The 25,358-nt window shown below is 36.4% G+C and overlaps 2 protein-coding genes across 3 annotated transcripts; one reads left to right on the top strand and one right to left on the bottom strand.

Annotated features, from left to right (window-relative positions):
- On the top strand, positions 1-15,096 carry LOC121638939 (somatostatin receptor type 5). Of its 2 annotated transcripts, none has more exons than XM_041984046.1 (3): positions 1-73; positions 11,146-11,998; positions 13,623-15,096. In XM_041984046.1, the coding sequence occupies exons 2-3, from the start codon at positions 11,213-11,215 to the stop codon at positions 14,298-14,300; spliced, it is 1,464 nt and encodes a 487-aa protein (XP_041839980.1). In that variant the 5' UTR covers positions 1-73; positions 11,146-11,212; the 3' UTR covers positions 14,301-15,096. The 2 variants fall into 2 exon arrangements, with proteins under 2 accessions (XP_041839980.1, XP_041839979.1); XM_041984045.1 differs by lacking the exon at positions 1-73 and adding an exon at positions 1,681-1,748.
- Positions 15,097-15,184: 88 nt separating this feature from the next.
- On the bottom strand, positions 15,185-18,801 carry LOC121638940 (protein CutA homolog). The gene is made up of 7 exons (XM_041984047.1): positions 18,690-18,801; positions 17,870-17,935; positions 17,582-17,730; positions 17,411-17,470; positions 17,198-17,243; positions 16,411-16,460; positions 15,185-16,233 (listed from the first exon to the last, which is right to left on the bottom strand). Exons 2-7 carry the CDS (start codon positions 17,930-17,932, stop codon positions 16,134-16,136), a joined length of 468 nt encoding a protein of 155 aa, XP_041839981.1. The 5' UTR covers positions 17,933-17,935; positions 18,690-18,801; the 3' UTR covers positions 15,185-16,133.
- Between the last annotated feature and the right edge of the window lie 6,557 nt (positions 18,802-25,358).

Here is a 25,358-nt window from a genome sequence, read left to right as displayed (position 1 = left end):
GTCTAATTGAATCAGTCTTCACTGAACAGCATTCAGCGCCAAATACAAAAGTCAAACACTTCATCTGATTTCGGTAAGTATCGTTTTATTCTTTCATTTATTTATTGTTACGTATCTATCCTAAAATACGTAAGAAACTGTGTCTTATTAAGCGTTTGTAATATAACAGAACTGTCCGTTTAACCTGCCCATATTAAAACAGTTATAACATCATGTCAGTTACTCTCTAAATACTTATTATTGACTTATAAAAGCCGCGTTGTTAAGATTTTAATTCAAACACATTTGAAGACATTTGAATAAATTGGTCTTAAGTTTAGTAACAATGTGAGCCCCTGTTTTGCATGCAGCTAAGTTTAAAAAAAAAAACAATATGAATGCTTGAATACTCATACTACATTTGGTGGTCATTAAATGGAATAATAAAGAGATCAGGAGAGGAATAGTTGTATTAGAAGGGCGGAGGAAAATATAAGATGGAGTAAACCTAAACAAGGAAAAACTGGAGTGTAGAGCAAAGGAGATAAGAAGATTGAAGACAAAGTGGCACAAAGAGAGTAGAGAACACAACGTAAAAAGAAAGAAAAAGAGAGGCTGGAGAACAATGGGAGGAACAGAGCAATGTTTGAGTCGCACCTGTTACACAAGAAGACACTATTTTCATTTACAAACTGTATCAAACAGAAAAAGGAAAATCACTCATGACCCTTTTTTCTCTCTGCGTCTCATTATCTGTCTGTGTGGACAGGAGAAAGCTTTTTACTTAATTGGTTAACATCCACTCTGCAGCTTTCAAAGCTTTTTAGTCCATTCCTTTCATCAGGACAATTTAACATGTATTTGCAAGGATGCGGAGCACTGTGTGGGAGGAGAAAATAATTGTTGCTAATGTTGTGTTTAGCAGGACTGTGGTATGGGATGTCAACAGAGCAGCTCAGTCTCTCCAGAAAACATTTTAAAGGTCCAAAACATGGAAGTGTCACAATCCCTAGTTGTAAATTGTTAAGTGGTACTGTATACTTAGGTTGCTGTTCTTGAGTGATAACATATGATTGTAAAAATGCAGATCAGCTCAATGCCTAACCATTCACAGGTAAGAGCATGGTAGAAGAGCAATGGATTTTGAGTCTGAGAGAAGCAGAAAATTCCAGTGACTGTTAAAAACATTGTGCAGAACACATCTCAAAGCAGCATGAGGGCCTGTAAATAAGCACTTCCATCCCCTCCAACCAACTTACAAGGGTTTTATGGTCAAGTAAAACTAGGGAGATGTGGAAAGTGGAAATGAGCACGGAGTAAGCGGACATTGATGAGCTGACAAAGAATTCAAACTGCAGATGAATTGAAAAAAAATATGAATAAAATGTCGCCATTTTACATTTTTTTTAACCTTCTTCGTTTTACATTTCGAATCAGTGCAGCTATTTGAGATTCTGTCACAATATTTAAACAGACATACATCAAACGGACTACGTACCTTTTTGATAAAACAAGTTTATGTGATCTGTAGATGTCAGGTCTCATGTTTTATTCTTTTTGTAGTTTATTAATTAATTACTCTAAGCTTATTCAGGGACTTTGACTAAATAACTCATTTAAAAGCTGAGTTCTCTGCTCTATGTTTATATTTGTGCCCATGCAGAGTTGTGTTTTGGAAAGAACAAAAACCTCTGTGACAGAGTTTACCTTGACACCCTTGGATCGACATGACAAGCTGGTGGGAGTATTGATCAGACTCTGGCCAATCTGTGAGTCCTTGTCAGTCTTTGTAATGAAAAATGTGGAGGCCAGTATGCAGCCGCGATGAAGACTGGATCAAAACCTGACAAATCCGTTAATTGAGCAGCAACAGAAGAAACAGAATTCTTTAGGGAATAATACTGATGGACAGCCAATTAGGTGATGATGTATGTGTCTTTGACCCATGCTTGAGTGGAAGTGATTAATAAAAGCTTGTCCATCATCTGTCAGCTAAAGCAGCACACACACACACACATAGTAACTCAGTTTTTGTTCTGCAAGGAAGATCATTGTTACATTACAACTTCTAATCTAAACATAAATTGTTCCTGGTTTTTACATATAACATCTTTGTGACAAGGATCTGCAGTGAATCTTTCAGCTCTCTGTTGTACACTGATTGTCCTCTGAGAATAGTTTTGAGTAGGTTGTCTGGCATGGCAGCATAGTAACATGGTAGAAGTATTTTTGGTTCAGTATTTAGTATTTTGTAACTCAATTTCTGTATTGAGAGACAATTTTCTCCAAGTTGTCTTTGTTTTACTGGAAAAGCAAAAATAATATCACAGAGAAAAAATACAATATTGGGCATTTAATTGTACAAAGGGACTAAACTCACAAGGCCTCGTTTTGAAGATTTGGACGTTATTTTAAGCATTTATTTGTTTTAATGTTGACCTTGTCATTATGCAGCAGTTCAGCTTGTTACTGTGGAATCAAGAAAAACTGCAACGAGGGGAGGAGTACTCTTCACCCCCAGAATCAACCTTGTTATTATAAAGAATCTTCTCATACACTGAATCAATATTTCTGTCAGTACAAAATTGAGTTTTTGAAATTACCTAAAAGGCGAGCTCATCATCTCTGATAGGCTTTGTCTGTGTGAGAGGTTAATCGCCACCAGAAATTTCTCAGGTTAAAGCTCAGTTGAGGCTGCAGAGTAATGCAGTGAATGACCAACACGGAAGATGAGGAGGCAGCTGAGGTTTTCAAATTGCTCCACTTAAGGATGATGCTTCGAGCATTAAATACTAATTCACTGTGAGCTTGGATGTCATATCAGAAAAGTGTCTTAACTTACTCCTTTCACAGGATGACAGGAAGCCTCCCAGCAGATAAAAATAAACTCCAGTAACAGCACATATCTGTTACTATTTCATTCATCAGTAAACCTTTGAATGCAAGGCTTATGTGAATTTATTAGTGAACAATAACGTCTTATGGATATGACTAAATTAATCAACAAGTTCAGAGTGAAATATAAGGAAAAAATCATTGTAGATATTAACAGAAGAAACGATGAACAGCTCAGGAGCAGCAGTTAAAGCATCTAAAAGAGTGAAATGGGAACACACATATGATCTGTGTGTTTTGTCTTCCTGACAATGAAAAGCTTCAGAGGTTTTTCTGTCTGATCTCAGTGTGAAATTTGTTTTAACTAAATTAAATTGATGCAGCCGATTCTGTTTTGTAAACTATTAAGCTTGCTCAAATTATTCTCACAACTCTGTTCATTATTTAATCATGCATTCAAGTATTTTCTTCTAAAGTTGCACAAGAATAAACGTGTAAATTCTCATTTAGGTAAAATTTTCATGACTTCTAGACCAATACAATTATTTCACTTGGAACTGGCTCTACAAATGATGGGTGATTTCTGAAAGTAATAATGAAGGAAGTGAGAAACGCCATCAAATCTTTCAAAGCCTGCTCAATTTTCATTGAGTTGACTAGATTTTAGACCTATGCACAGTTTGTGGAATCAGATTTATCTTCTACTCCATAAATAATGTCTGTGACTCTGTGACAATCACTACTCACAAAACGTTAGGGATACCGGGCTTTTTTATGATTTATGAATGTACCTAAAATTGACTATAACATTTACAGGTGAACTTAATTTGACTTTCACTGTACTTCTGAATGCACATTTACAGCTATTCAGTAATTCAGTACAACAGGTTCTTTTCTAACGAAATGATTAATCACAAAAAAGAAGTGTATGAACCACGAATTGTCGCTCTTCGTCATACATGTTGACATCATCAAAACAAGACAACACATGACAAACTTTTTTGAAATTTCACCAGAAAGTTGAATATCCCTATTTATTTTTTTTATTGGTTATCTCACAGCTGTTAGTTTGTAAGTTCCTTCTGAAGAAACCATCATCATAAATTACACTTTATATTTGTTTTCTAAGTCTTTTAAATACTACACAATAAAATATAAGTTAAACATTTTATGTGCAGAAGATTTTTTTTTTATTTTTTATGTACAACTTTAGCTAAATATGCACAGATGTGCACTTTTATACACATCTTAACTGTCAGCTCTCTTAGCACACACATTCTGCACATTCTGAAATTTCATCCACTTTGAGAATGAACTGCTCTATAATAATTTAACCATCTTTGTTTTAGTCTAACAAAGCCTTCCTATTTATGATTTAAAAAAAAGAGGAGTGACCATGCACATTTTTTTTGGAAAAAACAGCATAACATGATTTCATATTAGATTTGAGATTACAGAAGGGAGTCATCAAGCTTTAGCTAAACTCAATGATGTATATTTTTAATGACCAATTCAATTATCAAAAATGTTTAGTATCATGAAACTGCAGTTATACATCTGTCCCCTCACATCTCTAAACCTTTATTATCTCAACTGAGCAGATGCACAGACAACAAATTTTGCATACACACATGCACAAATGCATCACACACTTGTCCACACAAAGCTCAATGCTGCCTTTGTTTTTTGGTGTAAAGACCATAGCTCTTCAGTCAGCATTCATTCACTTTCTCATTTATCTCTTTGATTTGTTCCTTATAGGGTGTTTTAAGTCTCATCTTGACCTTACATCACCATAGCAACATCTCCTGGGACATTTTTCTTGGAGATGGTCATACAATAGTAGACAAAACAAAGGATGCATTTTAGGAAGAAAGATTGTCTGTCTGCTCTTATTGTGTTTGTCGGAGATTAGGATGGAGGCTGCTGTAAGGTGAAATCTGGAGAATGCAAGGCAGTGTGTGTGTAATTATGTGAGATGGTTTGCAAATAGAGTTCTGTATAGTTTTAATGGCTTACATTAAGGAGACCAGTGCACTGGAAATCACATATGAATTAAAACATAAACCTGTGTGTCACACACTTCAGCTCAGTTTTTCCATTCTTATAACCATTCAAATTGGTCATTTTCCCTTTCCAGATTGTACACCATCTGCTTCAGATGCTTCCTCAGGGGAGTCGCTGTTGTGATTTATGACCTGCAGAGATCCACAGCTTGCTGTGCATCCTAGAATTTATCTTGAGCACTTTGTATAGTTTATCTCCTTATTCCACTCTAAATTTTACAGAAGAAACTCCTGTCACTTTCTCTTATTACCACTCAAAGGCCTCGACTAGGCAGATGTTACTTCAGACCTTTATGTATATTAGATCATAGTTTATTAGAATAAAATGAAATATATTTTTCTGCACACCTCAAATTATGGTACAAAAGACTTTGACTTAAGTTGTGCCCTGGTATGCTATGGGCACTGTACCTTACATGGGTCTCAGTATTGTGTATTTAAAAGAGTCATTTTGTGACTAAAGTACCTGATGCAGGAATTCACCTTCAAGAAACTGCCATCAAACCCACATTATGGTCAGTTTATGATCACCAGTTGACTTAATATGCATATTTTAGATGAAGAGCAAGCTGAGGTTCCCAGAGGAAACATGTAGGACAGAAGGTCTGAGATATGAACTGTAAACTTTTAGTGCAGACAACAAGCATGTTTCCAGACAGCATCATGCCTGCATCATTCTTTAGCAAATTCAGGGCTGCAAGCAGCTGGAGCAGTGTTAAACCCTTAATCCATGTACATAAATTTATAGTAAAATCCTGTACAAAATCTAATAGCACTGGTATAATTTTTATCTTTGTAGACAAAAGATAAGATAAGATAAGATAAGATAAGATAAGATGAGATAAGATAAGACACGATTTTATGAAGTGTTTTTTTAAGACTGCATAATTGTTGGTAGGCCACTGCAATTTCATTGTAGTTTTACAATGATGATAAAGACTATTCTATTCTATTCTATTCTATTCTATTCTATTTTGATGCATACTTATTATATTACTTATATATGTTACCTACAAACTCCAAGATTTCTTTTTTTAATTCATGTTATTGATTCATGTGAAATCATTATACAAAACATAATACATACCAGAACAATAACAAAAAACTATCTTTAACACTAATATGAAACTATGTACACACACACACACACACACACACACACACACACATATATATATATATATATATATATATATATATATATACATTAGGGCTGCAATGATTAGTCAATGTTGTCGACAATAGTCAACAAGAAAAATAGTTGACAACTAATTTACTCGGCGACTATTATCGGCAAAAAAAATAAATACATTTTTTTTAAAAAACCTACAAAGTGAGACATTGTCTTCTTTTCTTATCTCTGCTAAGATTTGCACATGCAGAACAAAGTCCGCAAGGGGAAAAATACGATGGCCGACCAGTGAATAAAACGGCAGCAGAGGACGTCAAAAGTCTGAAATAGCTTCACGTTAAACTTACAAAATAAAAATAAATACATGTGAGATTTGTAAAGCGGACCTTGTATAGCACGGAAGTACGTCTGCAATGCTCAAACATTTAAAGATGAGGGACGTTGCACTTACATAACAACCTCATGCAAGATTTCAAAGCTTTAAGTGAAATAGGATCCATTTAATAATTATGAGTTACATAACCCAATTGGTCGACTAATAGTTTTAATAGTCGGTGACTAATCGACCATCAGAATTGTCATTAGTTGCAGCCCTAATATACATATATATATATATATATATATATACATATAACCTATTTAATCTTCAATCCTACCCCTTCATCAATAACCAATAATTACACTTTATAATCATTTTGTTTCCTGTGACTTATGAATTTATGCAAAAGAAAAAAAAGAATATATACACTGTGTAGTAAATAGAAAAAAGTCATCTAATATTTTAATTTTTTAATTTTTACTTATTTATTTATTTTTTGTTAGTTTTAGAGCTGTAATTTCACTTTCTCGTTCACATCAATCTACATTCACACCCACATACACATTCATACCAACACACACCCTGCACCCTTAGAGCACCAAGACGATGCATTCATATTAGATTCAGGCTGATACAAGCCAAAAATGCAGGCTTAGATTTAGTTTGAGGGTATCATCATGCAAATATGAGAAACTTTTTTATATACTCTACATTTCTTTATATGTTGAACCCTCTTTTTGAGGTGTTCAAATGTATTTGGACAGTTCTGGGCTATTTTGCATTTCTGTTTTCACATCAGTGAAACAGATAAAACACTGTGTTTTTTTTAATAATAACATTCTGCATTTAGAAGCTGTTTTTATGACCAGTAAAATGCAGTCAGCATGCCATCCAGTTCAAACTAAATAAATCCACTAGGGAGATAGCAGGGATATTATGAGCAACCAAATCACAAACAGCTTGGAACATTTTGTGGAAAACAAAACACAAAAGAAAAAACACTGGTAAAATCTGCAGCATGAAAGAGGCTGGATCCTTCAACTCTTGGTCAAGAGAAGACAAATCCAGTTCTAGGCTCATTACAAGGTTGAAACCATTTATAATCCTTAAGAATAGAAACAAAACTAATTAGAATTTGTCAACAAAATATCTTATAGAGACAAGCACTGGAACATTATTCTTTGAACAAATGAAACTGATCACCAAAATCAATAGGCAGGGATAAAAAATGAGAAACTTGGGACAGCTCATGATCCAAAGCTTACACCATCCTCTCTAAAATATACAGTCATTGTAATGGCATAATGGCAAGGCCATGCACTTCTTAAAATGATGCTGGGTTAATAGATGATGTGAGAGGAGGCAGAGACAGATTGTTTCTGTGAACTTTACAGAAATAGTTTGCCTGAATTCAAACAAATGCAGCAGAGATGCTACACCTACGTTATCATACCGACTGACCCAAAACAGATTTAATATTTAAAAACGTACAGTCACTTAGTCTTAATCATATTAAACTCTGCTTCTCATGTGAAAGACTGAATCAGAAATAATCACCAGTCGGCCTGGCAAGGCGTTGCTCAGAGATTTGTAGTTTTGACACTGTGAGAAATGTGTGTAAGCTGATTTCTCATATTGTTGGAAATCCATCTTTAGTTAAAGACAGTATTGATTAATTGGAAGCACTTAAAAGTGGCCACGTGCCCAAGGGTACTACTACATTGGCTTTACTTTAGTGCTCCATTTGAGTTGTCTTTAACTAAAAAAAAACAATGATTGAAGTAAGTATACTCATTATTCCTTATTTTTAAAGTATTGAAACATTTCTAGCTCCATTCTGTATGACATGCAACTCCCTTTGGCAGGGCCTATTTTCTTTCTTTTTGAGGCTTTTTGTTATCTTAAGTCTGAAGTCACATCATCTTCTCCTGAAATTTCTATCTTCATGCACCTATCTCTTCACATCCTTCACTCAGGGTCTTCCTCCCACTATGAAACCAATCACATTTTGCCACAGTCCATCTGAGAGCCACTCATTTTACAACTACTTCACTCTCCCCTGCCGTCAGCTTTCATTTCCCTGTCCTACTGCTACAACCCTCATCCACCTCACTCCCCCCTTTCATCACAAGTGTCCATGGGCCCTTCTGATTATCTCATCAGTAGTCCCGATCCACATCACATCCATCCAGAACCTCATCACCATTCTTCAACCCTGCTCCACCATCACCAGTGACTTATCTGGGGGAGGATTTTCCAGTACAGCTAAAGGCGTTTAAAGCAATCAGGTTTTGTTGGTGTCTAATCAATAAAGACTGGTGTAGGCCATTTTAAGTCTTTGAAGTTTTTTTTTTTTTTTTTCCTGAAATTAGCAAATATAATTTATTTAGGTTTAGGCTTTATTGCAGTTTCAAACAACTGCAAAATAATTCCTAAACTACTTGAAATGCATTCAGAGATTAAATTAAATTAAATTAAATTAAATTAAATTAAATTAAATTAAATTAAATTAAATTAAATTAAATTAAATTAAATTAAATTAAATTAAATTAAATAGGGGCTGCATGGTGGTGTGGTGGTTAGCACCGCAACCTCACAGCAAGAAGGTTGCTGGTTCAAGTCTTGGCTGGGGGAGGTTTGAACCTGGGGGGGCGGTGGCCTTTCTGTGTGGAGTTTGCATGTTCTCCCCGTGTATGCGTGGGTTCTCTCCGGGTTCTCCAGCTTCCTCCCACCATTCAAAGACATGCATGTTAGGTTAATTGATTATTCTAAATTCTCCCTCCCTAAAGGAGTGAGTGTGTGTGAATGGTTGTTTGTCCATATTTATGTTGGCCCTGCGACAGACTGGTGACCTGTTCAGGGTGTACCCTGCCTCTCACCTGCTAAAATGCTGGGATAGGCTCCAGCTTACCCGTGACCCGTAATGGACTAAGCGGTTAAGATAATGAAAGAATAAATTTAATTTAATTTAATTTAATTTACCTAAATTCTACAAAGTGGCCCAAGAATAATGTTTGTATTTACTGAATTTTTTTGAGAGTGTGCAATCTTTTTTCTTTGTATTTATTATTTTAGTATAATTAAATAACTCCAGTTATTTCAACAGCCACATTTTTTTATATCCTTCTCTGGCTTTTACATTTGTTATTGAGGTTCTTACTTGTGGTTGGTTTTTACAATTGGTTCACAAAAACCAACTAGCACTCTTTGGTTCAGCGGAGATTGATTATGTATTTTTCCCACTTCCCATTTATTCTCCGGTTGTGGAGTACATGCTACTTTTTCCACTATAGGTCAGTGCATTTTGTTCCTAACAGAGAACCAATTATTAGCCATTGCAGTGGGGGATGAGGGTGTGCCTGTGTGTGGTATGGTAGTTATTAAGAAGCCAGGATGGCTTCATAAACAAGCCTTGTACTAATAGGACTAAATACAGTACGCTGTGTTTTTGTTCCGGTGTGGGTTTGTTTTTGTTGTGACGGAGGGAGGGTCATTCAGTTGATAAGTAGTTTAGCATTCGCCAAAGCTACTAAGCTGTATGGCACCAAACTTCTTAAACTTTTGGGTCTTGGTGGCTACAGCAATGACCTCTGTAGACATCTTGACTGTACACATAATCTTGGTTACTTTTAATACTAGTAAATTCTAAACTAATTAATAAATTATATCTTATTTGTTTAATCTCAACACAAACCAAGTGACAGCTGAGTTAAAAAATATACTGTATAATGTGGGAAAGACTTTAATATATTTAAAAAAAGTGTAAAGAAAAGAGACTGATGTTTATCAAAAACAAGAGCAATGCTGTACATTGTCAGCACCTTAAAGCCCCCCGAGTACCACTCAATACCTCTGTGCAACATCTCTGTTCGTTGCTTAGCAACCTCAACAGATTCAATAAATGAGATGCATCAAGTTAATTAGTAAGCTTTAAATCTGCTATTAGGTAGAATTTGCTACTTTACAAAACCAGACAAGAAGTTTTTCTCATTTCCAAGCTTTATATTAAAGCTTTTATTACACTGAGCAAAATAAAAACCTGGCTGCACCAACTAAAACCAGGCTCTTGAGTACAACAGGAAAATGTTTTTAATTGGCATTCACTCGTGTTAAATGACTCTACTGTAGACATGGGTTTTAATCATCACTAGCTCTGCTCGGTGAAAGTGGGAACACAAGACCTGGGTGTACACATTTAGTTCTTGCTGAGGATGCTGTGATCAGGACAACAGAAATGGATAAATGTTTACTGAATGTAATGTCCAACGTGGGGGCTCTGAAACTAACAGCACTAATTTTCCTTGTTTCTGGTTTTCTGTCGTTATAACCTGTAGTCAAAACAACTGAAAGCTTATTTTCTGCAGACATTTGCAGTCCAGTCAAAAGTTGTGAAAACTTGCCTGATTACCTCAGGGTCATGATAATCAGATACAGTGTAAAGGCATGCCTTCATCATGTCTTGAAAAATATCTTCTCTGGGCTGACAAGTTATATTGGAAATTTTAGCCTAAAAGAGCACTGATGAAAAGCTCACTTCTACACACACTGATAAAGGCAATAATCAGCAGGAGATATGCTCAAGTTAAAGAAATTTAAAAAAGTTTAAACATCTTACTTTGGGTATAAAGACGGTGCTATATGTACAGCTTTAGCTAGCGTGCTCTCTGAGGCTGTTGTCCATTACAATAAATGCAACATGCAAAGTCAATAAATGTATTTTTCCAGCATGTCCACCTACACTTTGAATGCACTATGTTTAAAATTTCTTTTGTGTATTAAATGTCCTAAACAAAGTACTTTTGTTTTCTTCATAGGGCTATTGTGGTGTAACTGATGGGATCGCTGCAGCTTCACTGATGTGTCATATTTTGTAACACCTCCATGGAGCTCATCCAGGTCACCCAGGTTTCCTTACTGCCTCCAGAAGCTCCTACAGCTACCTGGAGCAACAACTTCATCCTGCCTCACTCCCATTCTGTGTTCTTTTCTACTCACTCTGAACCACTTCTCAGCTTCAGCCCTACCGAGGGTTCATTCCTGTACAACAGCAGCTGTCATAATTGCACTAAAAGTACCCCTGGACCCCTCCCTGGTTTGGCAGGAATCTTCATACCTCTTATTTATGGAATAGTGTGCATAGTCGGCTTGGTTGGCAACACTCTGGTAATCCATGTCATTGTAAATTACACTAAGAATGAGTCAGTCACAAACATCTACATCCTCAATCTAGCCATTGCAGATGAGCTTTTTATGCTGGGCCTGCCCTTCTTGGCAGTACAGAATGCTCTCCTCTCTTGGCCTTTTGGATCGCTAATGTGTCGTGTGGTCATGACAGTGGATGCTTTCAACCAGTTTACCAGCATCTTTTGTCTGACTGTGATGTCAGTGGATCGATACCTGGCTGTGGTCCACCCCATTCGGTCCTCCTGGTGGCGACGACCCCATGTGGCAAAGGCTGTCAGTGCCACAGTTTGGGCAGGGTCCTTTCTGGTGGTGCTGCCAGTGGTGGTGTTTGCAGATGTGTTGAAGGATGACGGGAATTGCAGCATTGTGTGGCCTGAACCAGAGGAAGTGTGGAAAACTTCTTTTATAGTGTACACTTGCACTGTTGGCTTCTTCTGCCCCTTGTTGGTCATCTCTTTGTGCTACCTGCTGATCATCATCAAGGTAAGGGATTGGAATAGGATTGGGACATAAATATGAATAGGTGTTTTGAAACAGAGTTGGAAGGTGGACAGAGTTCCTTCATCTGTAAAGCTATTTTAAAAAATATCCTCCCTGTCATCATTCTTATGAAAATAATTCTGTTTTTCTGTTAATATCTTCCTGCATGGTTGATAAGCTTTCCCTTAATGTTAAACAGCCGTATTTAGACAGAGAAGTTCTAAAAACACAGTTCTAAGAAGAATACATTTCGAATTTTATTCTATGAACTGCCCTTCCCCATGGGAACTGTTTAATTTTGCATTCTCACATGAGTCAGGGAACGATGTGATGCAACTGTTTGCGTCAGTGACATACATGTTACTTTAGCGCCACACTACAAAAAAAACAAAACCCATGAGAAATAAAGAGAGAGCAACACCACCAGGAAGCTAATATTGCTGACGTCTGTAGCTGCAACAGTGGTTTTTAAAAATGGCGGGCCACAAGAAGCAGAAATGAATACGTGCAAATCCGACAAGGGGCATAGCTAGCAACCATCAAACACCTACATCATGTGGGTTCCTATGGAGCCCAAAAAGACCCTGCCTCTGAGTAGGAGCTAAAATGGTTATAAGAAAAGGTTACAGGAACTATAAGAAGTTTATACAGTGGAAAAGCAGATTATGTGAATAGTTTTTTAATCAAACAACCACATATCTTCAATCTGTGTGTGGTGCTGAATGGTATTAATTGTCTAAGAACAAGCAGTGCCAGAGTCTAGATGGTGATGTTGTTAAAAGATGGCAAAAATGGTTGAGACCTCATGAGCAATCCAGATAGAGATAGAGAGGAGGAAGGCAGAGGGAAAAAATGGTCTGAAAGAGAGAGACACAATTACAATTATATTATAAGAATGAGAAAATGGGAAGTCTGATTACAAGAGAGAAGAGAAAAAAGAAAAATGCATGAGAGTATTAATGTGAAAAACTATGGACAGGATTATTGTGGTAGCATGGGAAGGCAGAAGTGCAAGAAAGTATGCTTCTTTTACTGCTAGTAATGGAATAATAAAGCTAAAGTCTCAACCAGGGAGCTTAGGCCAAAGCTATTCAGGTGGAGGCCACCAGAAAAGAGAATCTTTTAAATCCAAAACAACTTAAACCTTGATGATTCTACACAATAATACACTTTAAAAAGTCTTATAATCCTTTTAAAACAAATGTCAAACAAGCAGACAATTGACCATTGGAGCATCATTCTGATTGGCTGTACAGCAGAACTGGAAAATCCATCATTTCAAAAATGGAGCTTATCCTCATTGCTCATTTCTACGTTTCTACGTTTCAACTAGCAGGCAAAGCAGCTTCCTGTTAACATTTTAGAGGGACATTTCTATATCTGTCATGTAAAAAAAAACGTCTTCATGAGCAAAAGGATGAACTCAAAGGGCAAAGATAACTACTTTTATAAAATAAAAAACATTATTGCTCTATCAGATAATTCTGGCCATAACTCAGTAAGATAGGGTTGAACTGTGATCATATTTCACATTTACACTTTAACTGAGCTCGACCATCCCTAATTGAAACGTGATATTAATTTTGGTATGTGCAAATTCTTTAATCTTCTTTCCTTTCTTTTATAGGTAAGGAGTGTTGGAAAACGGACACAGGTCACATCTTCAAGACGGAGAAAGTCAGAGAGAAAAATAACCAGGATGGTGGTGGTTGTTGTTGCAGTGTTTGTCCTCTGCTGGTTACCATTTTATGCCCTCAATGTCCTAAACCTCCTTGTAGTCCTGCCTGGAGACTTCAGGGGGCTGTACTATTTTGTGGTTGTGCTCTCATATGCAAACAGCTGCGCCAATCCCATTTTGTATGGATTTTTATCTGACAACTTCAAGAGAGGCTTCAGGAAGGCTCTGTGCCGCACTTCACGCAGGGTGAAGAACAACGACAGGGCCGGCACTGAGGTACGCCCAACAGAGGAGTGGGGCGGTATTGTTCTCCAACCACAAAACAGCGAGGGAATCACCAACATGCACGTGAAAGACTGTGGCAAAAATGATGCGGGGGACGAAATCACTGGAGCAGATGGGGAGATACCAATGAGGCAAATATGCAGACTGTCACAAAAAGGAAACCACAGTGGAGTAAAAGAGGGTTCAAGGACACAGCCTGTACAGAAGGGTAATCGCGATGGGAGTTCAGGCTTGGATTCTGCTGAAGGAATTTCCTCAAAGGTCAATGAACGTAGAAATAGAAATTCAAAACCTGAAGGATTCTTGGACAAAAACTCTGCGCTGGATGTCAGCCATCTGTAACGGATATGGATATGTTTTCAGTGTTTATGTTTTCAGTGGAGTTTGAAATGTAAGAGTTCTGAAATATGACCATTACAAATGTAAATTTTTCTAAATGTCTGTAGAAGCAATTAGCATTTGGTGGTCGTTTGCCATAACTTAAATAGTTTATTACTCCGTGTTCAGAGTGAGGTTGATCAAACACATTTCTAAAATTGTTAGAATAGCACTGCCTTTAGTTAAAAGTGCAAAGTTAATGTGGTCTCAATTTCTTACTTTAAATCTTGGCTACAATTGTACTTTGAAAGCTGTGGCACCTTCTGACAGAATATTAGATTTTACATACAGTGGGTCATCAAAGACTGATGGAACCACACACATTTAGGCCCAATCTAAATTTCTCCACATGGCCTTACCTCCCTGTTTCGGCCCATTTTAGTTTAAATGTCAAGTGGTAGGGACCCTCCAGTCATCCATATAATCCCAAAAGCTCCAAATGTAATGAAGGGCTAAATGACCACCACTTCTTAGGTCAAGGGATACAGCAAAAAGTGAGGAACTGTGATTGTATTATTAAAGACCATCGTTTGGTTTTGCTTTCATTATGAAAGCTTTTATAACAGGAACATTTTGTACTGAAATGGCTAATGCATTTTATGAATCATGTCATAGTGGGAGCTAAAACAACTAATGATACACTGTGAAATGGAAAATGTCAGGGGTTGCAGAACTGCTTTAGCGTCTATGAACTTCCTACAAAGGTAATAAGCAGTTTCCATATATAAACTTTGAGCTTTTGTGCAGCAGCCTCAAATACGTCATTGCATGCAAACAACGCAGAGCTGAACATTAATCAATCCCAGTCAGCACCCTTCAACAAAGTACTTTGTTTTTATTCTCTTCCAAGGTTACTTCACTATACATTTCTCTAACTGACTTTATAAATATATAGTAACCTCAGCCACTGCAAATAAATTGTCTTTAAGAGTATGTTTGTTCATCTTAGCATGCTTGAGTTTGAACAGAAATAAGTGAAATGTCTTTCTTAAAGACATTAAAAGCATTATTTTCTTGCTGCTTTTGATTACTGCAGACACGTTTACTTTATTGTAGTTTAATTAGGAAGAAAAATCAGTGTGGCTACCAAAACACACTCATGGTTGCATCAGGTATGAAAACTGAAAAAAAAATGCCTGTGTTTGTGATGCATTGTGCTCTCAATATTTTGTGACCGATTTTAGACATTTAACCAAACACCAATGTTATAAACTGTCACATCTTTTGAATCTTTGGTGTAACAATGTTGTATCTGTCATTTGTTTGTGATATTTGGTGTGGGACAAAGTCATGTGTTGTGTTTTGACAGTGGGCTAAATAAATGTTAAGCAAAACTGACATTGTATGCAATAATGTTACTTGGGCCATTTCAAGGTGTAAATACATGTACTGTATGTAGCATGAAACTGCTGCTATAACATCATGACAAAGCCAGCAATGAAATTAAATAAAATAATATTTCACGATGCAGCCTTTACTTCACTTTTGACTGTTAAGTTTAACGTTTAAACAAGTCAAAGCCAAAGCAGTTTTTCCAGCAAAAAGTTCACTTTGGAGAAGCCTGACAAATGCTGCCCTCTGGAGGTAAAAACACTGGATCAACCACCCACACAACACAAACAATGGCTGCAACAAAGCAAACAATTTATTGTTTTTTTTTTTTTTTTGTTTTTTTTTTGTTAAAAAAAATACCTTTTGACCTGGTAAAACATTGAATCACATTGTTTCAGATTCATTTTTACATTCATTCATTTCATTTCCATTAATTGTATCGCTAATTCATCATCTCCTCCCACCCTACTCAGGCACAACATCTCCTATCCATTTCAGATAAGGCTGGTTTCCCTGGTCAATAGGCAGGCTGATGACCTCGGCCACCTCGTAGGGATGGTTAGAGCTAAAGAGGAAAAAAACAGGAGTCAATGGCATCCACAGACAGAACATATAAACATCAGTATGTAAAGCTGTACTCTGACTGAATGCATGATGGCAAGCTAATGCAGCAAATGTTCTCCTGTGAGTATGACAGGAGCAAGGTTTTTTCTTTTCTCTGGCCAGATTAAAATTAATTTACCGGACATATTCAGCAAGAGCAGGCACCTTTGAACTTCTTGTTTTGATCATCTGAAATGGGAGAGACACAGAGTTAAAAACAGCTCCTGACATTGGACGGGTCACAGTCTGGGTGTACGTCTTTGTGCTCAGTCACCTTGCCAATCCAGAGAGGAAGCCAATATTTATCCAAATTCAGTCTATCATTTTTTGGTAAGATTTCATTCACTGCAATTCTACAGGCATATGGGATTCGAGTTTTTCTCTAACTTTGGGTGAAGGATCAAATCCAGCCATGGATATAACTGTATATTTTTTTGTACTATTATTGCTATGCCAAGAGGCAGAAATAACATCACTAAATGTTGTGTATAACTTCAAATCTGTTTAAAAACACGAAGCTTTAAATAAGTGTTAATGCACAGATTTGGAATTGTTGTCCTACTGCTCAGGCCAAATTATGACAGTTGCTGTATTTCCAGTCTGCCACTAGATGTCACTGTTGCTCCACACACTGAAGCCCTGAGTTTCGACAAGGACTCGCCCACCCATCACTAGCTACTAGCCAAGTAGCTCTATAACTAAGAATAATTTAAGGTCACGAAGCAAAACATTACAACTCAAGCGTCAATCTGCAAAGAATTCCTATTACTATTTTGTAGCACTAGTTATTAATGTTTGTGAGAAATTAAACAAATTCAGATTTTTATAGACATTTTAAGCAATTATACATTGAAACTTGACACGTTATTTTTATCTGTATTTCTAATTAAATAATGTGCTTTTAACAGAATTGGGTCAGAACTTACCAAAAGCACCTCATTGTCCTCTTCAATCTTCCCCTGCCACTCGTATCTGGAGGAGCAATACAAAGTCATTTCTGTCAAAAAGTGCCCATCTAATATTCAGCCTAACGGAATCACTCTCTCATCTGTGATTATTAATAATAATAATAATAATAATAATAATAAACTCGTGGTAAGTCCAGAATGACACTAAAGATTAGTTGGCTTAAAACTTACATTGATTTAATTGCTGGGATAATGTTGACACAAGCAGCTAGTTTCTTTTCCACAATACCCCTGTGACACAAAAGAAACAAATATGATGCAAAAGAATATACATGCAGGACAAAAAAATGTTGGTATTAGTTGGTATTATAATAATACTGCAGTGTATGTTTGTGGTATTACCTTGCCAAGTCTCTAGCAACAGTGTCATTTGGACAGGTGACAAAAGCTGCAGAGTGTGTCCCTGTTGTGTACGTTTCAGATGCCATGGAGAACGCTCTCAGTCCAACAGTCCTCAGAAGCTGGAACATAAACACACTGACGAGTACAGTCTGAAACGGGAAACCATAAAGGGGGCAAGGGGTAGTCAAAATGTGTCTTAAATTCATTAAACTCAAGCACAGAGTTAAACATCAGCAAACTGTTCTGAGGGAAATTAAAGTGTTTTGCTAGTAAAATTAGCACACCCACCAAAATCAAAGTTTTTAAGGATCCCCTTTGCAGCGTCTCTCCACTGGGCAGCCCAATGCGCATTGCCTGTTTGGGTGAAACATCCAAAGGTTAGTTTGCAAAGCCAAATACACAAATTCTCTGTTAAAGCCATTAAAAAAAAAAACAAAAAAAACTTATAGTTGGGAATCTTTTTTGTACTTTATCCAACATTACCCACAGCAAATACACCAAGAAAACCAGTGAAAAGTATTTGAACAGGGTCTACAGTGAAAAAAAAAAAAACAAATCTGTAATTTGTAATTTGTTACATAAATAAACAGATATTTACCAAATTCCATTCAAAATACACACAATCACTTCAAACATTCATGACATAGTGCTGATTTGAAGCAAATAAAATACGATACCTTTAAAATTTGTATTTGTGATGATTTTATGTAATAAATACTGAAGATAGAGAACGATTTTATTTTCGTTTCACCCTCCCTGTCGCGCACTTAACTCAGCTGAAAACTACTTTCCCTTATCTCAGTTACTAAAGTCTTGAATTTCCACGAAACATCCACTGCCTGGATTTCAGGTGGTTATATGACATGCAAGAACTTAACACAACAAGCGATATATCCAGTCTTTTCCTTAAAATTATTTTAACAAGTATTTTCTTTTCAGTTAGAGCAACGTCAAGCTAAGGGATAGCATTATGTTAGCATGACGTTACTCTGCAGAAAATGCCTGTCTAAAATAATAATACTGTAAGTGACTGCAACGGTGTAATGTGTTGTATAAAACGGACGGGGAAAGCAGGCAATGCTGCAGGGGAATTTTCTTTGTTACTTACCTTTCGACAACTGCTTTTCGTTCACTTTGGACTGCTGCTTGTCTGCCTCTTCTTCCTAGCGAGGGACAGACTACCGCAAATTGTGACGGTTTTGTTTGTGAAACTGTCGTAAATCAGCTATGGACTGAAACAAACGCTCCTCGGCTATTTATTTAACGATTGTATGGATAACTACTAAGAAATAATATCGAGCAAAAGAAATAAATAAATAACAAAAATAAAATAAAAAAAATATATGTACACTTACATTGTAGAGTTGGCTGCCATATCAGTAATAACAGATGATAGTAAATAGTAAAAGTATAGTAAATACTTTAGTTTTAGTATACATTGACAGAAAGAAAACTTAGGTCAAGAAATCTTTGAAAAATGTATCTACTTTGAATTTATCATAAATTAAAATAAAAATGAGTGTTAAGCAGAATCTATCAAATGGGAGTGGTCAGATCTATTGAAATGTTAACTCTAAAATAAGCGAATTTGATGAAATCACAAGTCAAGCGTAATGCATTTTTATTTTCTATATCCTCACACGCCTTTTACAGGGCATTATTTATAATTATCTTTTTTAATAAAATTTCTCATGTAGAAATAATATTAATAATTATAATAATATTATAATATTATAATAATAATATTCATATTAAATTAAGTGATTGACAGCATTGCAAAATTGCAACACATTGATTATATATATATAAACTTGTAGATTTGACGGAGTGCTTGGTATTTTCCTGTTGTATTGTCCAATATCACTCATGCTTTACCTGCATGAAGAACTAGACTAGGATGATGCCCATTCCTGGGAAAACAGTTTTAAATGTTTGCTACTTGTAAATAATCTATCCCACACTAAAACACTGGACTCCAAATACATCGGAAACAGCATTACAACCCTCCCCAGATTAAAAGGAAAGGCAGCAACATTGCTTCATCAAGATCATGATGTCTTTCCTGCTTGGTATTGTGCAAACACACACATAAATGTTCCAAACAAACAAATTTACAAAACTTGTTTTTGGAGAGGCTGTCATGATTGCTCGATGATCAGTTAATTGATTGCATTTGATTAGTAGCACCTGGCTGCTGTAAATCCAACCTCCTATGGAAGCAGTAAGGGCCTATTTAGTTTTACACATGCTACATGCTACAAATTTTGGCTTGCAGTAGTTCTTGTTTAATTACTGACAACAAAGTGCAGTAAGTCATGTGCTTTTGCTCATTTTAGGTTGTATTTACTTAATTTTAAGAAACAGCAGGGGCGTAATATAAACGAAGATCCAAATAATTTCATCACCTTAAAACTGAAAGAAGGTACACTTACATTTATGTGAGTATATGCCTGTAATTGTTATGTTAAACTGATTTTTGTGTCTGTAAAATTAAGTATTTGCACAAGTTAATTTTGTATGAATCCCCTTTTGGTAGGACTGAGTCTATGGAATTGCATTGTAATCACACTAACTCTGGAAAATACAAGCAGTTATGGGCTATTTCCCTGTTATTTTTTATTTATTTATTTATTTTTGTTTCTATGAGACTTGAGGACGCATGATTCTCCAATTAATACAACGTACAAGGCTTAAAAAATGTAATTAAGAGTTTAAATAAAGGCATCAACATTTAAATTATGCAACAGCAATGAACAACCACGTGATGGCAGCTTTCATTCATCAGACAGAACAAAAATATATTTCATGACGAGCTTTGCTAGCTGTATCACACATACACACACCTACACTCACACACACATATACGTTAAATCACTTCCTGTCAGCAGGGTGCGAGCAATGTTGAGGATTGTGTGCACAAATTATGTTTAACCTGTGTGCACGTTTCTCTCTCTGTGTGTGTGTGTGTGTGTGTGTGTGTGTGTGTGTGTGTGTGTATGTGTTATTTGTAACTGTGCCCTTGTTTCTGCACACAAGACACAGAGCCAATTTGTTTGATAATATCCACCACCTCCCTCACACACTCCCTGTCTTCACCTTCATCCTTGATTAAAGAAATGCAACAAGCATGTCACACACACACACCAGTATCTACACAAGCACATAAACACACACATTCACACATGCACACACTTGACATGCACACTTTGAACAAGATAAATTGAGCTGTAGCTGATGTGAGGGCTCTACCAAGAACACACAGACACACATGAAGACGAAGTGAGAAGCATTAGTGGAGCTTGTCAAGCTTTTGCAAGTGCAATGAGAAGCAATGGAAGGAGGAGGGATGTGTTGGTCGTGGGAGGGGGTTTGTTCCCATGGAAACTGTGCAGTCAGCACATCTGTAAGTGTTATGCGCTGTCCTCTCTCATTGGCATCCCTACCACAGCTGGACATGACAGCATCCGCTCACATGTAAAAGGCATTTGCGAAATACATACAAATGCTTCTTGTGATATTGTTGTCATGACAATGGAGACTTCAACTTATAGGATGTTACCTTAGGATTTGAAACGAGGCATGTGTGCATTGCAAATACCAGACGTACACACATGTAGCAACTGGTACTGGGCATCTCCTCTACCCTCTCTTTATCCACCAGATTTTTCCCTCTTTGCTGCTGTCTATCCTCTTCTCTCCCTCTGTCTCTCACCCCCTTTCCCTAAAAGCATGAGGAGAATCAATATGTTTTCAATTTGCAGCAGAGCCTTCCTCCTCTGCATTCTAATCAGGTTCCACTGGCCCTTTAACTTCCAGAGAGAGCGAGAAAGAGAGAGAGAAAGAGAGACAGATAAATAAGCAGAAAGAAGGACAAGAAGTAGGTAAAGGCAGACTTCAGCCAAAGGACATTTCTATATGCAGCTAAGATGTAAACATCGAAGTCAATAGAAGCAGATTCCTACAGTATAGAACACAAGAATTGATGCCACATCTGGGCTATTTGCTATTCTACAAGTCCTGCAACTCTTCAAGTTTCTTACTCCAACATTGAAACTAATGTTTTCTACAATTTCTTGTACATCAAAACATAAATGTCAGTGCATTAAATGTAATTCCTCTGCAGATTGTTTGAAGCACTACCAATTGTTGTTTTTAGTACAAATGTATATGATGTATAATAAATAATTTTAAAAAAAGTTAAATTCTTTGTATGAGTCCCTTATTGCATTCTCAAAGATAAATATTTGTGGAAGAAAGCTATATATCTCGTCTCCAAAATGAAACGATTGTCATTTTACAAACAAAGAATAGTGCTCTGTCAGGACTTGCTAGCATAATTAGCTGTTGTGCATCTTTTACAACATGAGCAATGGAAATAGCTCATGTTATATGAAAGAAGTTTTTTTCAGAAAAACGAAAGTCTCACATTCAAAGATTGAATCTAATGTATAAGAATCTAAAAAATAAATTGGAATATTCAAATGATTCCCATCTAAACATTACAGCATCAACAAGTTCCATCAGTGTGCTCATGCAATGTCTATTTTAGCAGCACTGCAGTCCGACTATTGTATTCACACTACAGAAGAGCTAGCATTTTCTCTTTTACAGAGAGATAAAGAGGACATGAGATGCCCTTGGTAGCATATCTGGGTGTCAAATGTGACTATAAAGTCAAAAACTAAAAAAAAAGAAAACTATGTAATTGGGGCAAGCAGCATTGGTCTGAAAAAATGGTATTTAGTGAATGTTTCAGATCTTTTGTGTTCTACAGAATTATCCAGCTTTCTCATTTTCTTCTCTAACTGGTTATTAACTGCATTACTTTGTTTTTAACAGCAAGTTTGAATGTAAGTGGTTCAACGTGCGGTTATGCTACAGTAAACTACTGGTCTTTTCTATTTGAGAAAGACATGAGCTAATAACGCTCCTCTAAAACTATGTCTACTGTTTCCGATCCCCACTAAAACTTTAGATTAATGTAGCTTCAATTTCTGTTGCAGCACATTAACAACCTGGGCTTGTAGAGCACATGACAAGAGATTGATCAGCATCAGTTGTCTCAAAGAGACACTACAGCCAAGAAAAATGCAGTTACGCAAAATGACCCCACTGAATTTAAAATGGAAGTTAATTTTTTTTTTTTTTTGATGACTTCTTGAGAATAAAACTGTTTGTAGGTTTCTCTTTCAGTTTGGTGTATGTTCGTCTGAGCTCAGTATGCTGAGTGTACTTGTTTAAGTTCAGTCTGGGTTTGCTGTCCCATACCATAATATAACTATTTAGGTGATACTGAATATGTAAATTTGGATGAATTTACATTTTTTTCATGATCACACAATGCTGTACTATTCATGTGAAAACGGTGGAGCCTGGCTGACAGCCTTTTATTTCTAAAACCTGGTTTCTATAAACAGTTAGAAAGAGGAAAAATCCCAGTCACTCTGTTATTTTCCCCAAAGCATATAATATATATTTTATTAGGCCTCAGGAAAACAGTTTCACTTGAGGGTGAATTGGAGGATTTGGTATATTAATGGTCTACTAATTTAAAACCAAATCAAGCAATTAACATTTTCCAGATGGGTGGTAATAGTTGTGTCTGGTTTGACGGGATGACTGAAGCACTTTCATAAATAACCATGATGGCTGCCATTTGCTATACATGCAACAGATTTGGTGAATTTCTTCTCAGGTCTGAGTGGACTAGCACCAGTTGGGTTGGCACTAGTTCTCTCAAGGTCAAAAATGAAAATGGTTTGAAAGAAAAATTGTGTCAAGGGTGTTATGTGAATTTTGCGCCAGCAAGTTCACAAAATTTTTAAATCTATGTGTTTGAGTGATTTTTTTTTCTTAAGATTCCCATAAGAAATACAAGAGCAAATTTAATAAATCCATCCGTAACCCCCAAACCTGAGGTGGAATCTGGCCAAAGTTAAATATTGATCATTGTTTAATTAATCTGCAATGATAATTTATGTAGCACAAATCTGATTTTTTTCTGTTCTCAAAGTTGATGATCAACTTCTGTCGCAAATCAGTAGGACCTACTATGTTGCCCATCCAAGCAATGAAGGCACTCCCACTGTCTATGACTGATGAAAAGAATAATTGAAAAATGATTTTTTTTAAGAGTTATTCCATCCTGTAAATACTTAAAATGAAAAAAAAAAAATCTTTAAAACCATGGATATTGTTTGCTTGAACTAATGCACAGATGCTGGTATAGTAAAGCACAATCATTATCATGCAGTCTTATATTAGGCAATAGGAATAATTTTTGCTCTTTGTTCTCCATTGCCCCATTAATACCGACTTCTAAAAAGAAAAGGTTGCTTGGGGACCTCCTCACCCAGGAGATGAGCAAAGAGAGAAGTTCATCATTGTAACAGCAGGGTTATTAAAACAATACCTCACAAGACCTGAAATCCACAGTAATTAGCTTGTCTCCCCCTCTTCTTTTTATCCTGCTCATTACTCTTATCTGCTAATTCAAATAGCACCCATGAGTTACAGATGGAGGCACAGCTATATGATGTCTGCTGATTAGTTTTTGAACCCTGGGTTTTTTTTGCTTGACGTGTTAACGACATAAAAAGCAACCACAAATCTTAAAAAAACTAAGGCAAACGTGTGTGCCTTCACCTCGGAGTGGACTTAATAGAACAGGTGAAAAATGGTGTCATACTAAAGTAAAAAGTCTGAAGGATTGCAGCACTCCAGCTAAATTGCTCGGTCACACATTTCAGACATAGATAAACAAGCATGCAGTTTGGGCACAGGCAAACTGTGTCTGCTCTTGATTTCTTCACTTTTTTGCTTTTGTTGATCCAGTGCATTTTTATAAATACAGTAGCTGAGCGTTTGTAGAGTTATTTGACCCCAGCTCAGATGTCTTTTGAGTTAAGATTAGAAATTAATTGGGTCATGTTCTTATGCAGTTTAAGTGGCATTACCTTTGGAAAAGCTTTGTGTACTGTTTTCTGATGAACTGATTCATTTCTGAATAAATGATCAAAGCTTACTCATGCTTTCCTTTTTTGTGAGTATAGTGAGCATGCTGATGTTTACCCCTCTGGTAACAGCTTTTGATGAAAGAAAAAATAAAATTACCCCGACCGGGTCAGTTAATGTGCAAAACAAATTGGAATAAACAAGACTAAGATTAAAGCTGCTGCTTGTAAAATGTGATATTTCAAAAATGATAACTTTTCTCATTTTGTGCTTTTCAGAGCTGCACTCGAACTTTGACCCATTTTAATTTAGAGTACAGGCTGCCTGTCATGTCAGCCATGGTCTAATTTGTTGAATGTAATAATAGTATTGTCTTAAAATGAATGTGGACATGATTTATTTAAATGGTTCAACTTCAGATGTTGCCACTTTGATGGAGAATGGGGTAAAACAGGAAAGTGGAACAATGCAACTAATTATAAACTTCTCATTATGGGTCTTCCTCCAAACTCCTGTGTGAGCAAGAAAGCTTTGAGGAAGAGGTCAAACTAAAAGAACAGATGGACAAACAGATGTGATTGCATCCACTACTTTCAATGTTTGTGTATTCTTTACCACTATACCACTGAGCTTCTTAAATATGCACTACCAAAAAGTTCCCAATTGTTCTCCCACTGAAAACACAAAATTACCAGTTGTCCTCTTTGGAGAGGTCCCAAAATTCAAAACTGTGCCTTTTTGTTTCGGTTTTTTTTGTTTTTTTTGCCTGTTATATAGCTCCCCTGGATTGCTAATTTACCAACCCACCATCTTTTTCTGTCTG

The sequence above is a fragment of the Melanotaenia boesemani genome, chromosome 4 (assembly GCF_017639745.1).
Source record: "Melanotaenia boesemani isolate fMelBoe1 chromosome 4, fMelBoe1.pri, whole genome shotgun sequence".
Lineage (NCBI taxonomy): Eukaryota > Metazoa > Chordata > Actinopteri > Atheriniformes > Melanotaeniidae > Melanotaenia > Melanotaenia boesemani.
This window is presented reverse-complemented; position numbering and strand designations above follow the sequence as displayed.

Bases quoted from the DNA above. Each gene is read 5' to 3' on its own strand.
- LOC121638939 (XM_041984046.1), top strand. From the start codon at position 11,213: ATGGAGCTCATCCAGGTCACCCAGGTTTCCTTACTGCCTCCAGAAGCT. The intron at 11,999-13,622 runs GTAAGGGATTGG...TTTCTTTTATAG, and splicing joins ACCTGCTGATCATCATCAAG to GTAAGGAGTGTTGGAAAACG.
- LOC121638940 (XM_041984047.1), bottom strand. From the start codon at position 17,932: ATGCGCATTGGGCTGCCCAGTGGAGAGACGCTGCAAAGGGGATCCTTA. The intron at 17,471-17,581 runs GTAATACCACAA...TTTGTGTCACAG, and splicing joins GTTGCTAGAGACTTGGCAAG to GGGTATTGTGGAAAAGAAAC. The intron at 17,244-17,410 runs GTAAGTTTTAAG...TTGCTCCTCCAG, and splicing joins ATCCCAGCAATTAAATCAAT to ATACGAGTGGCAGGGGAAGA.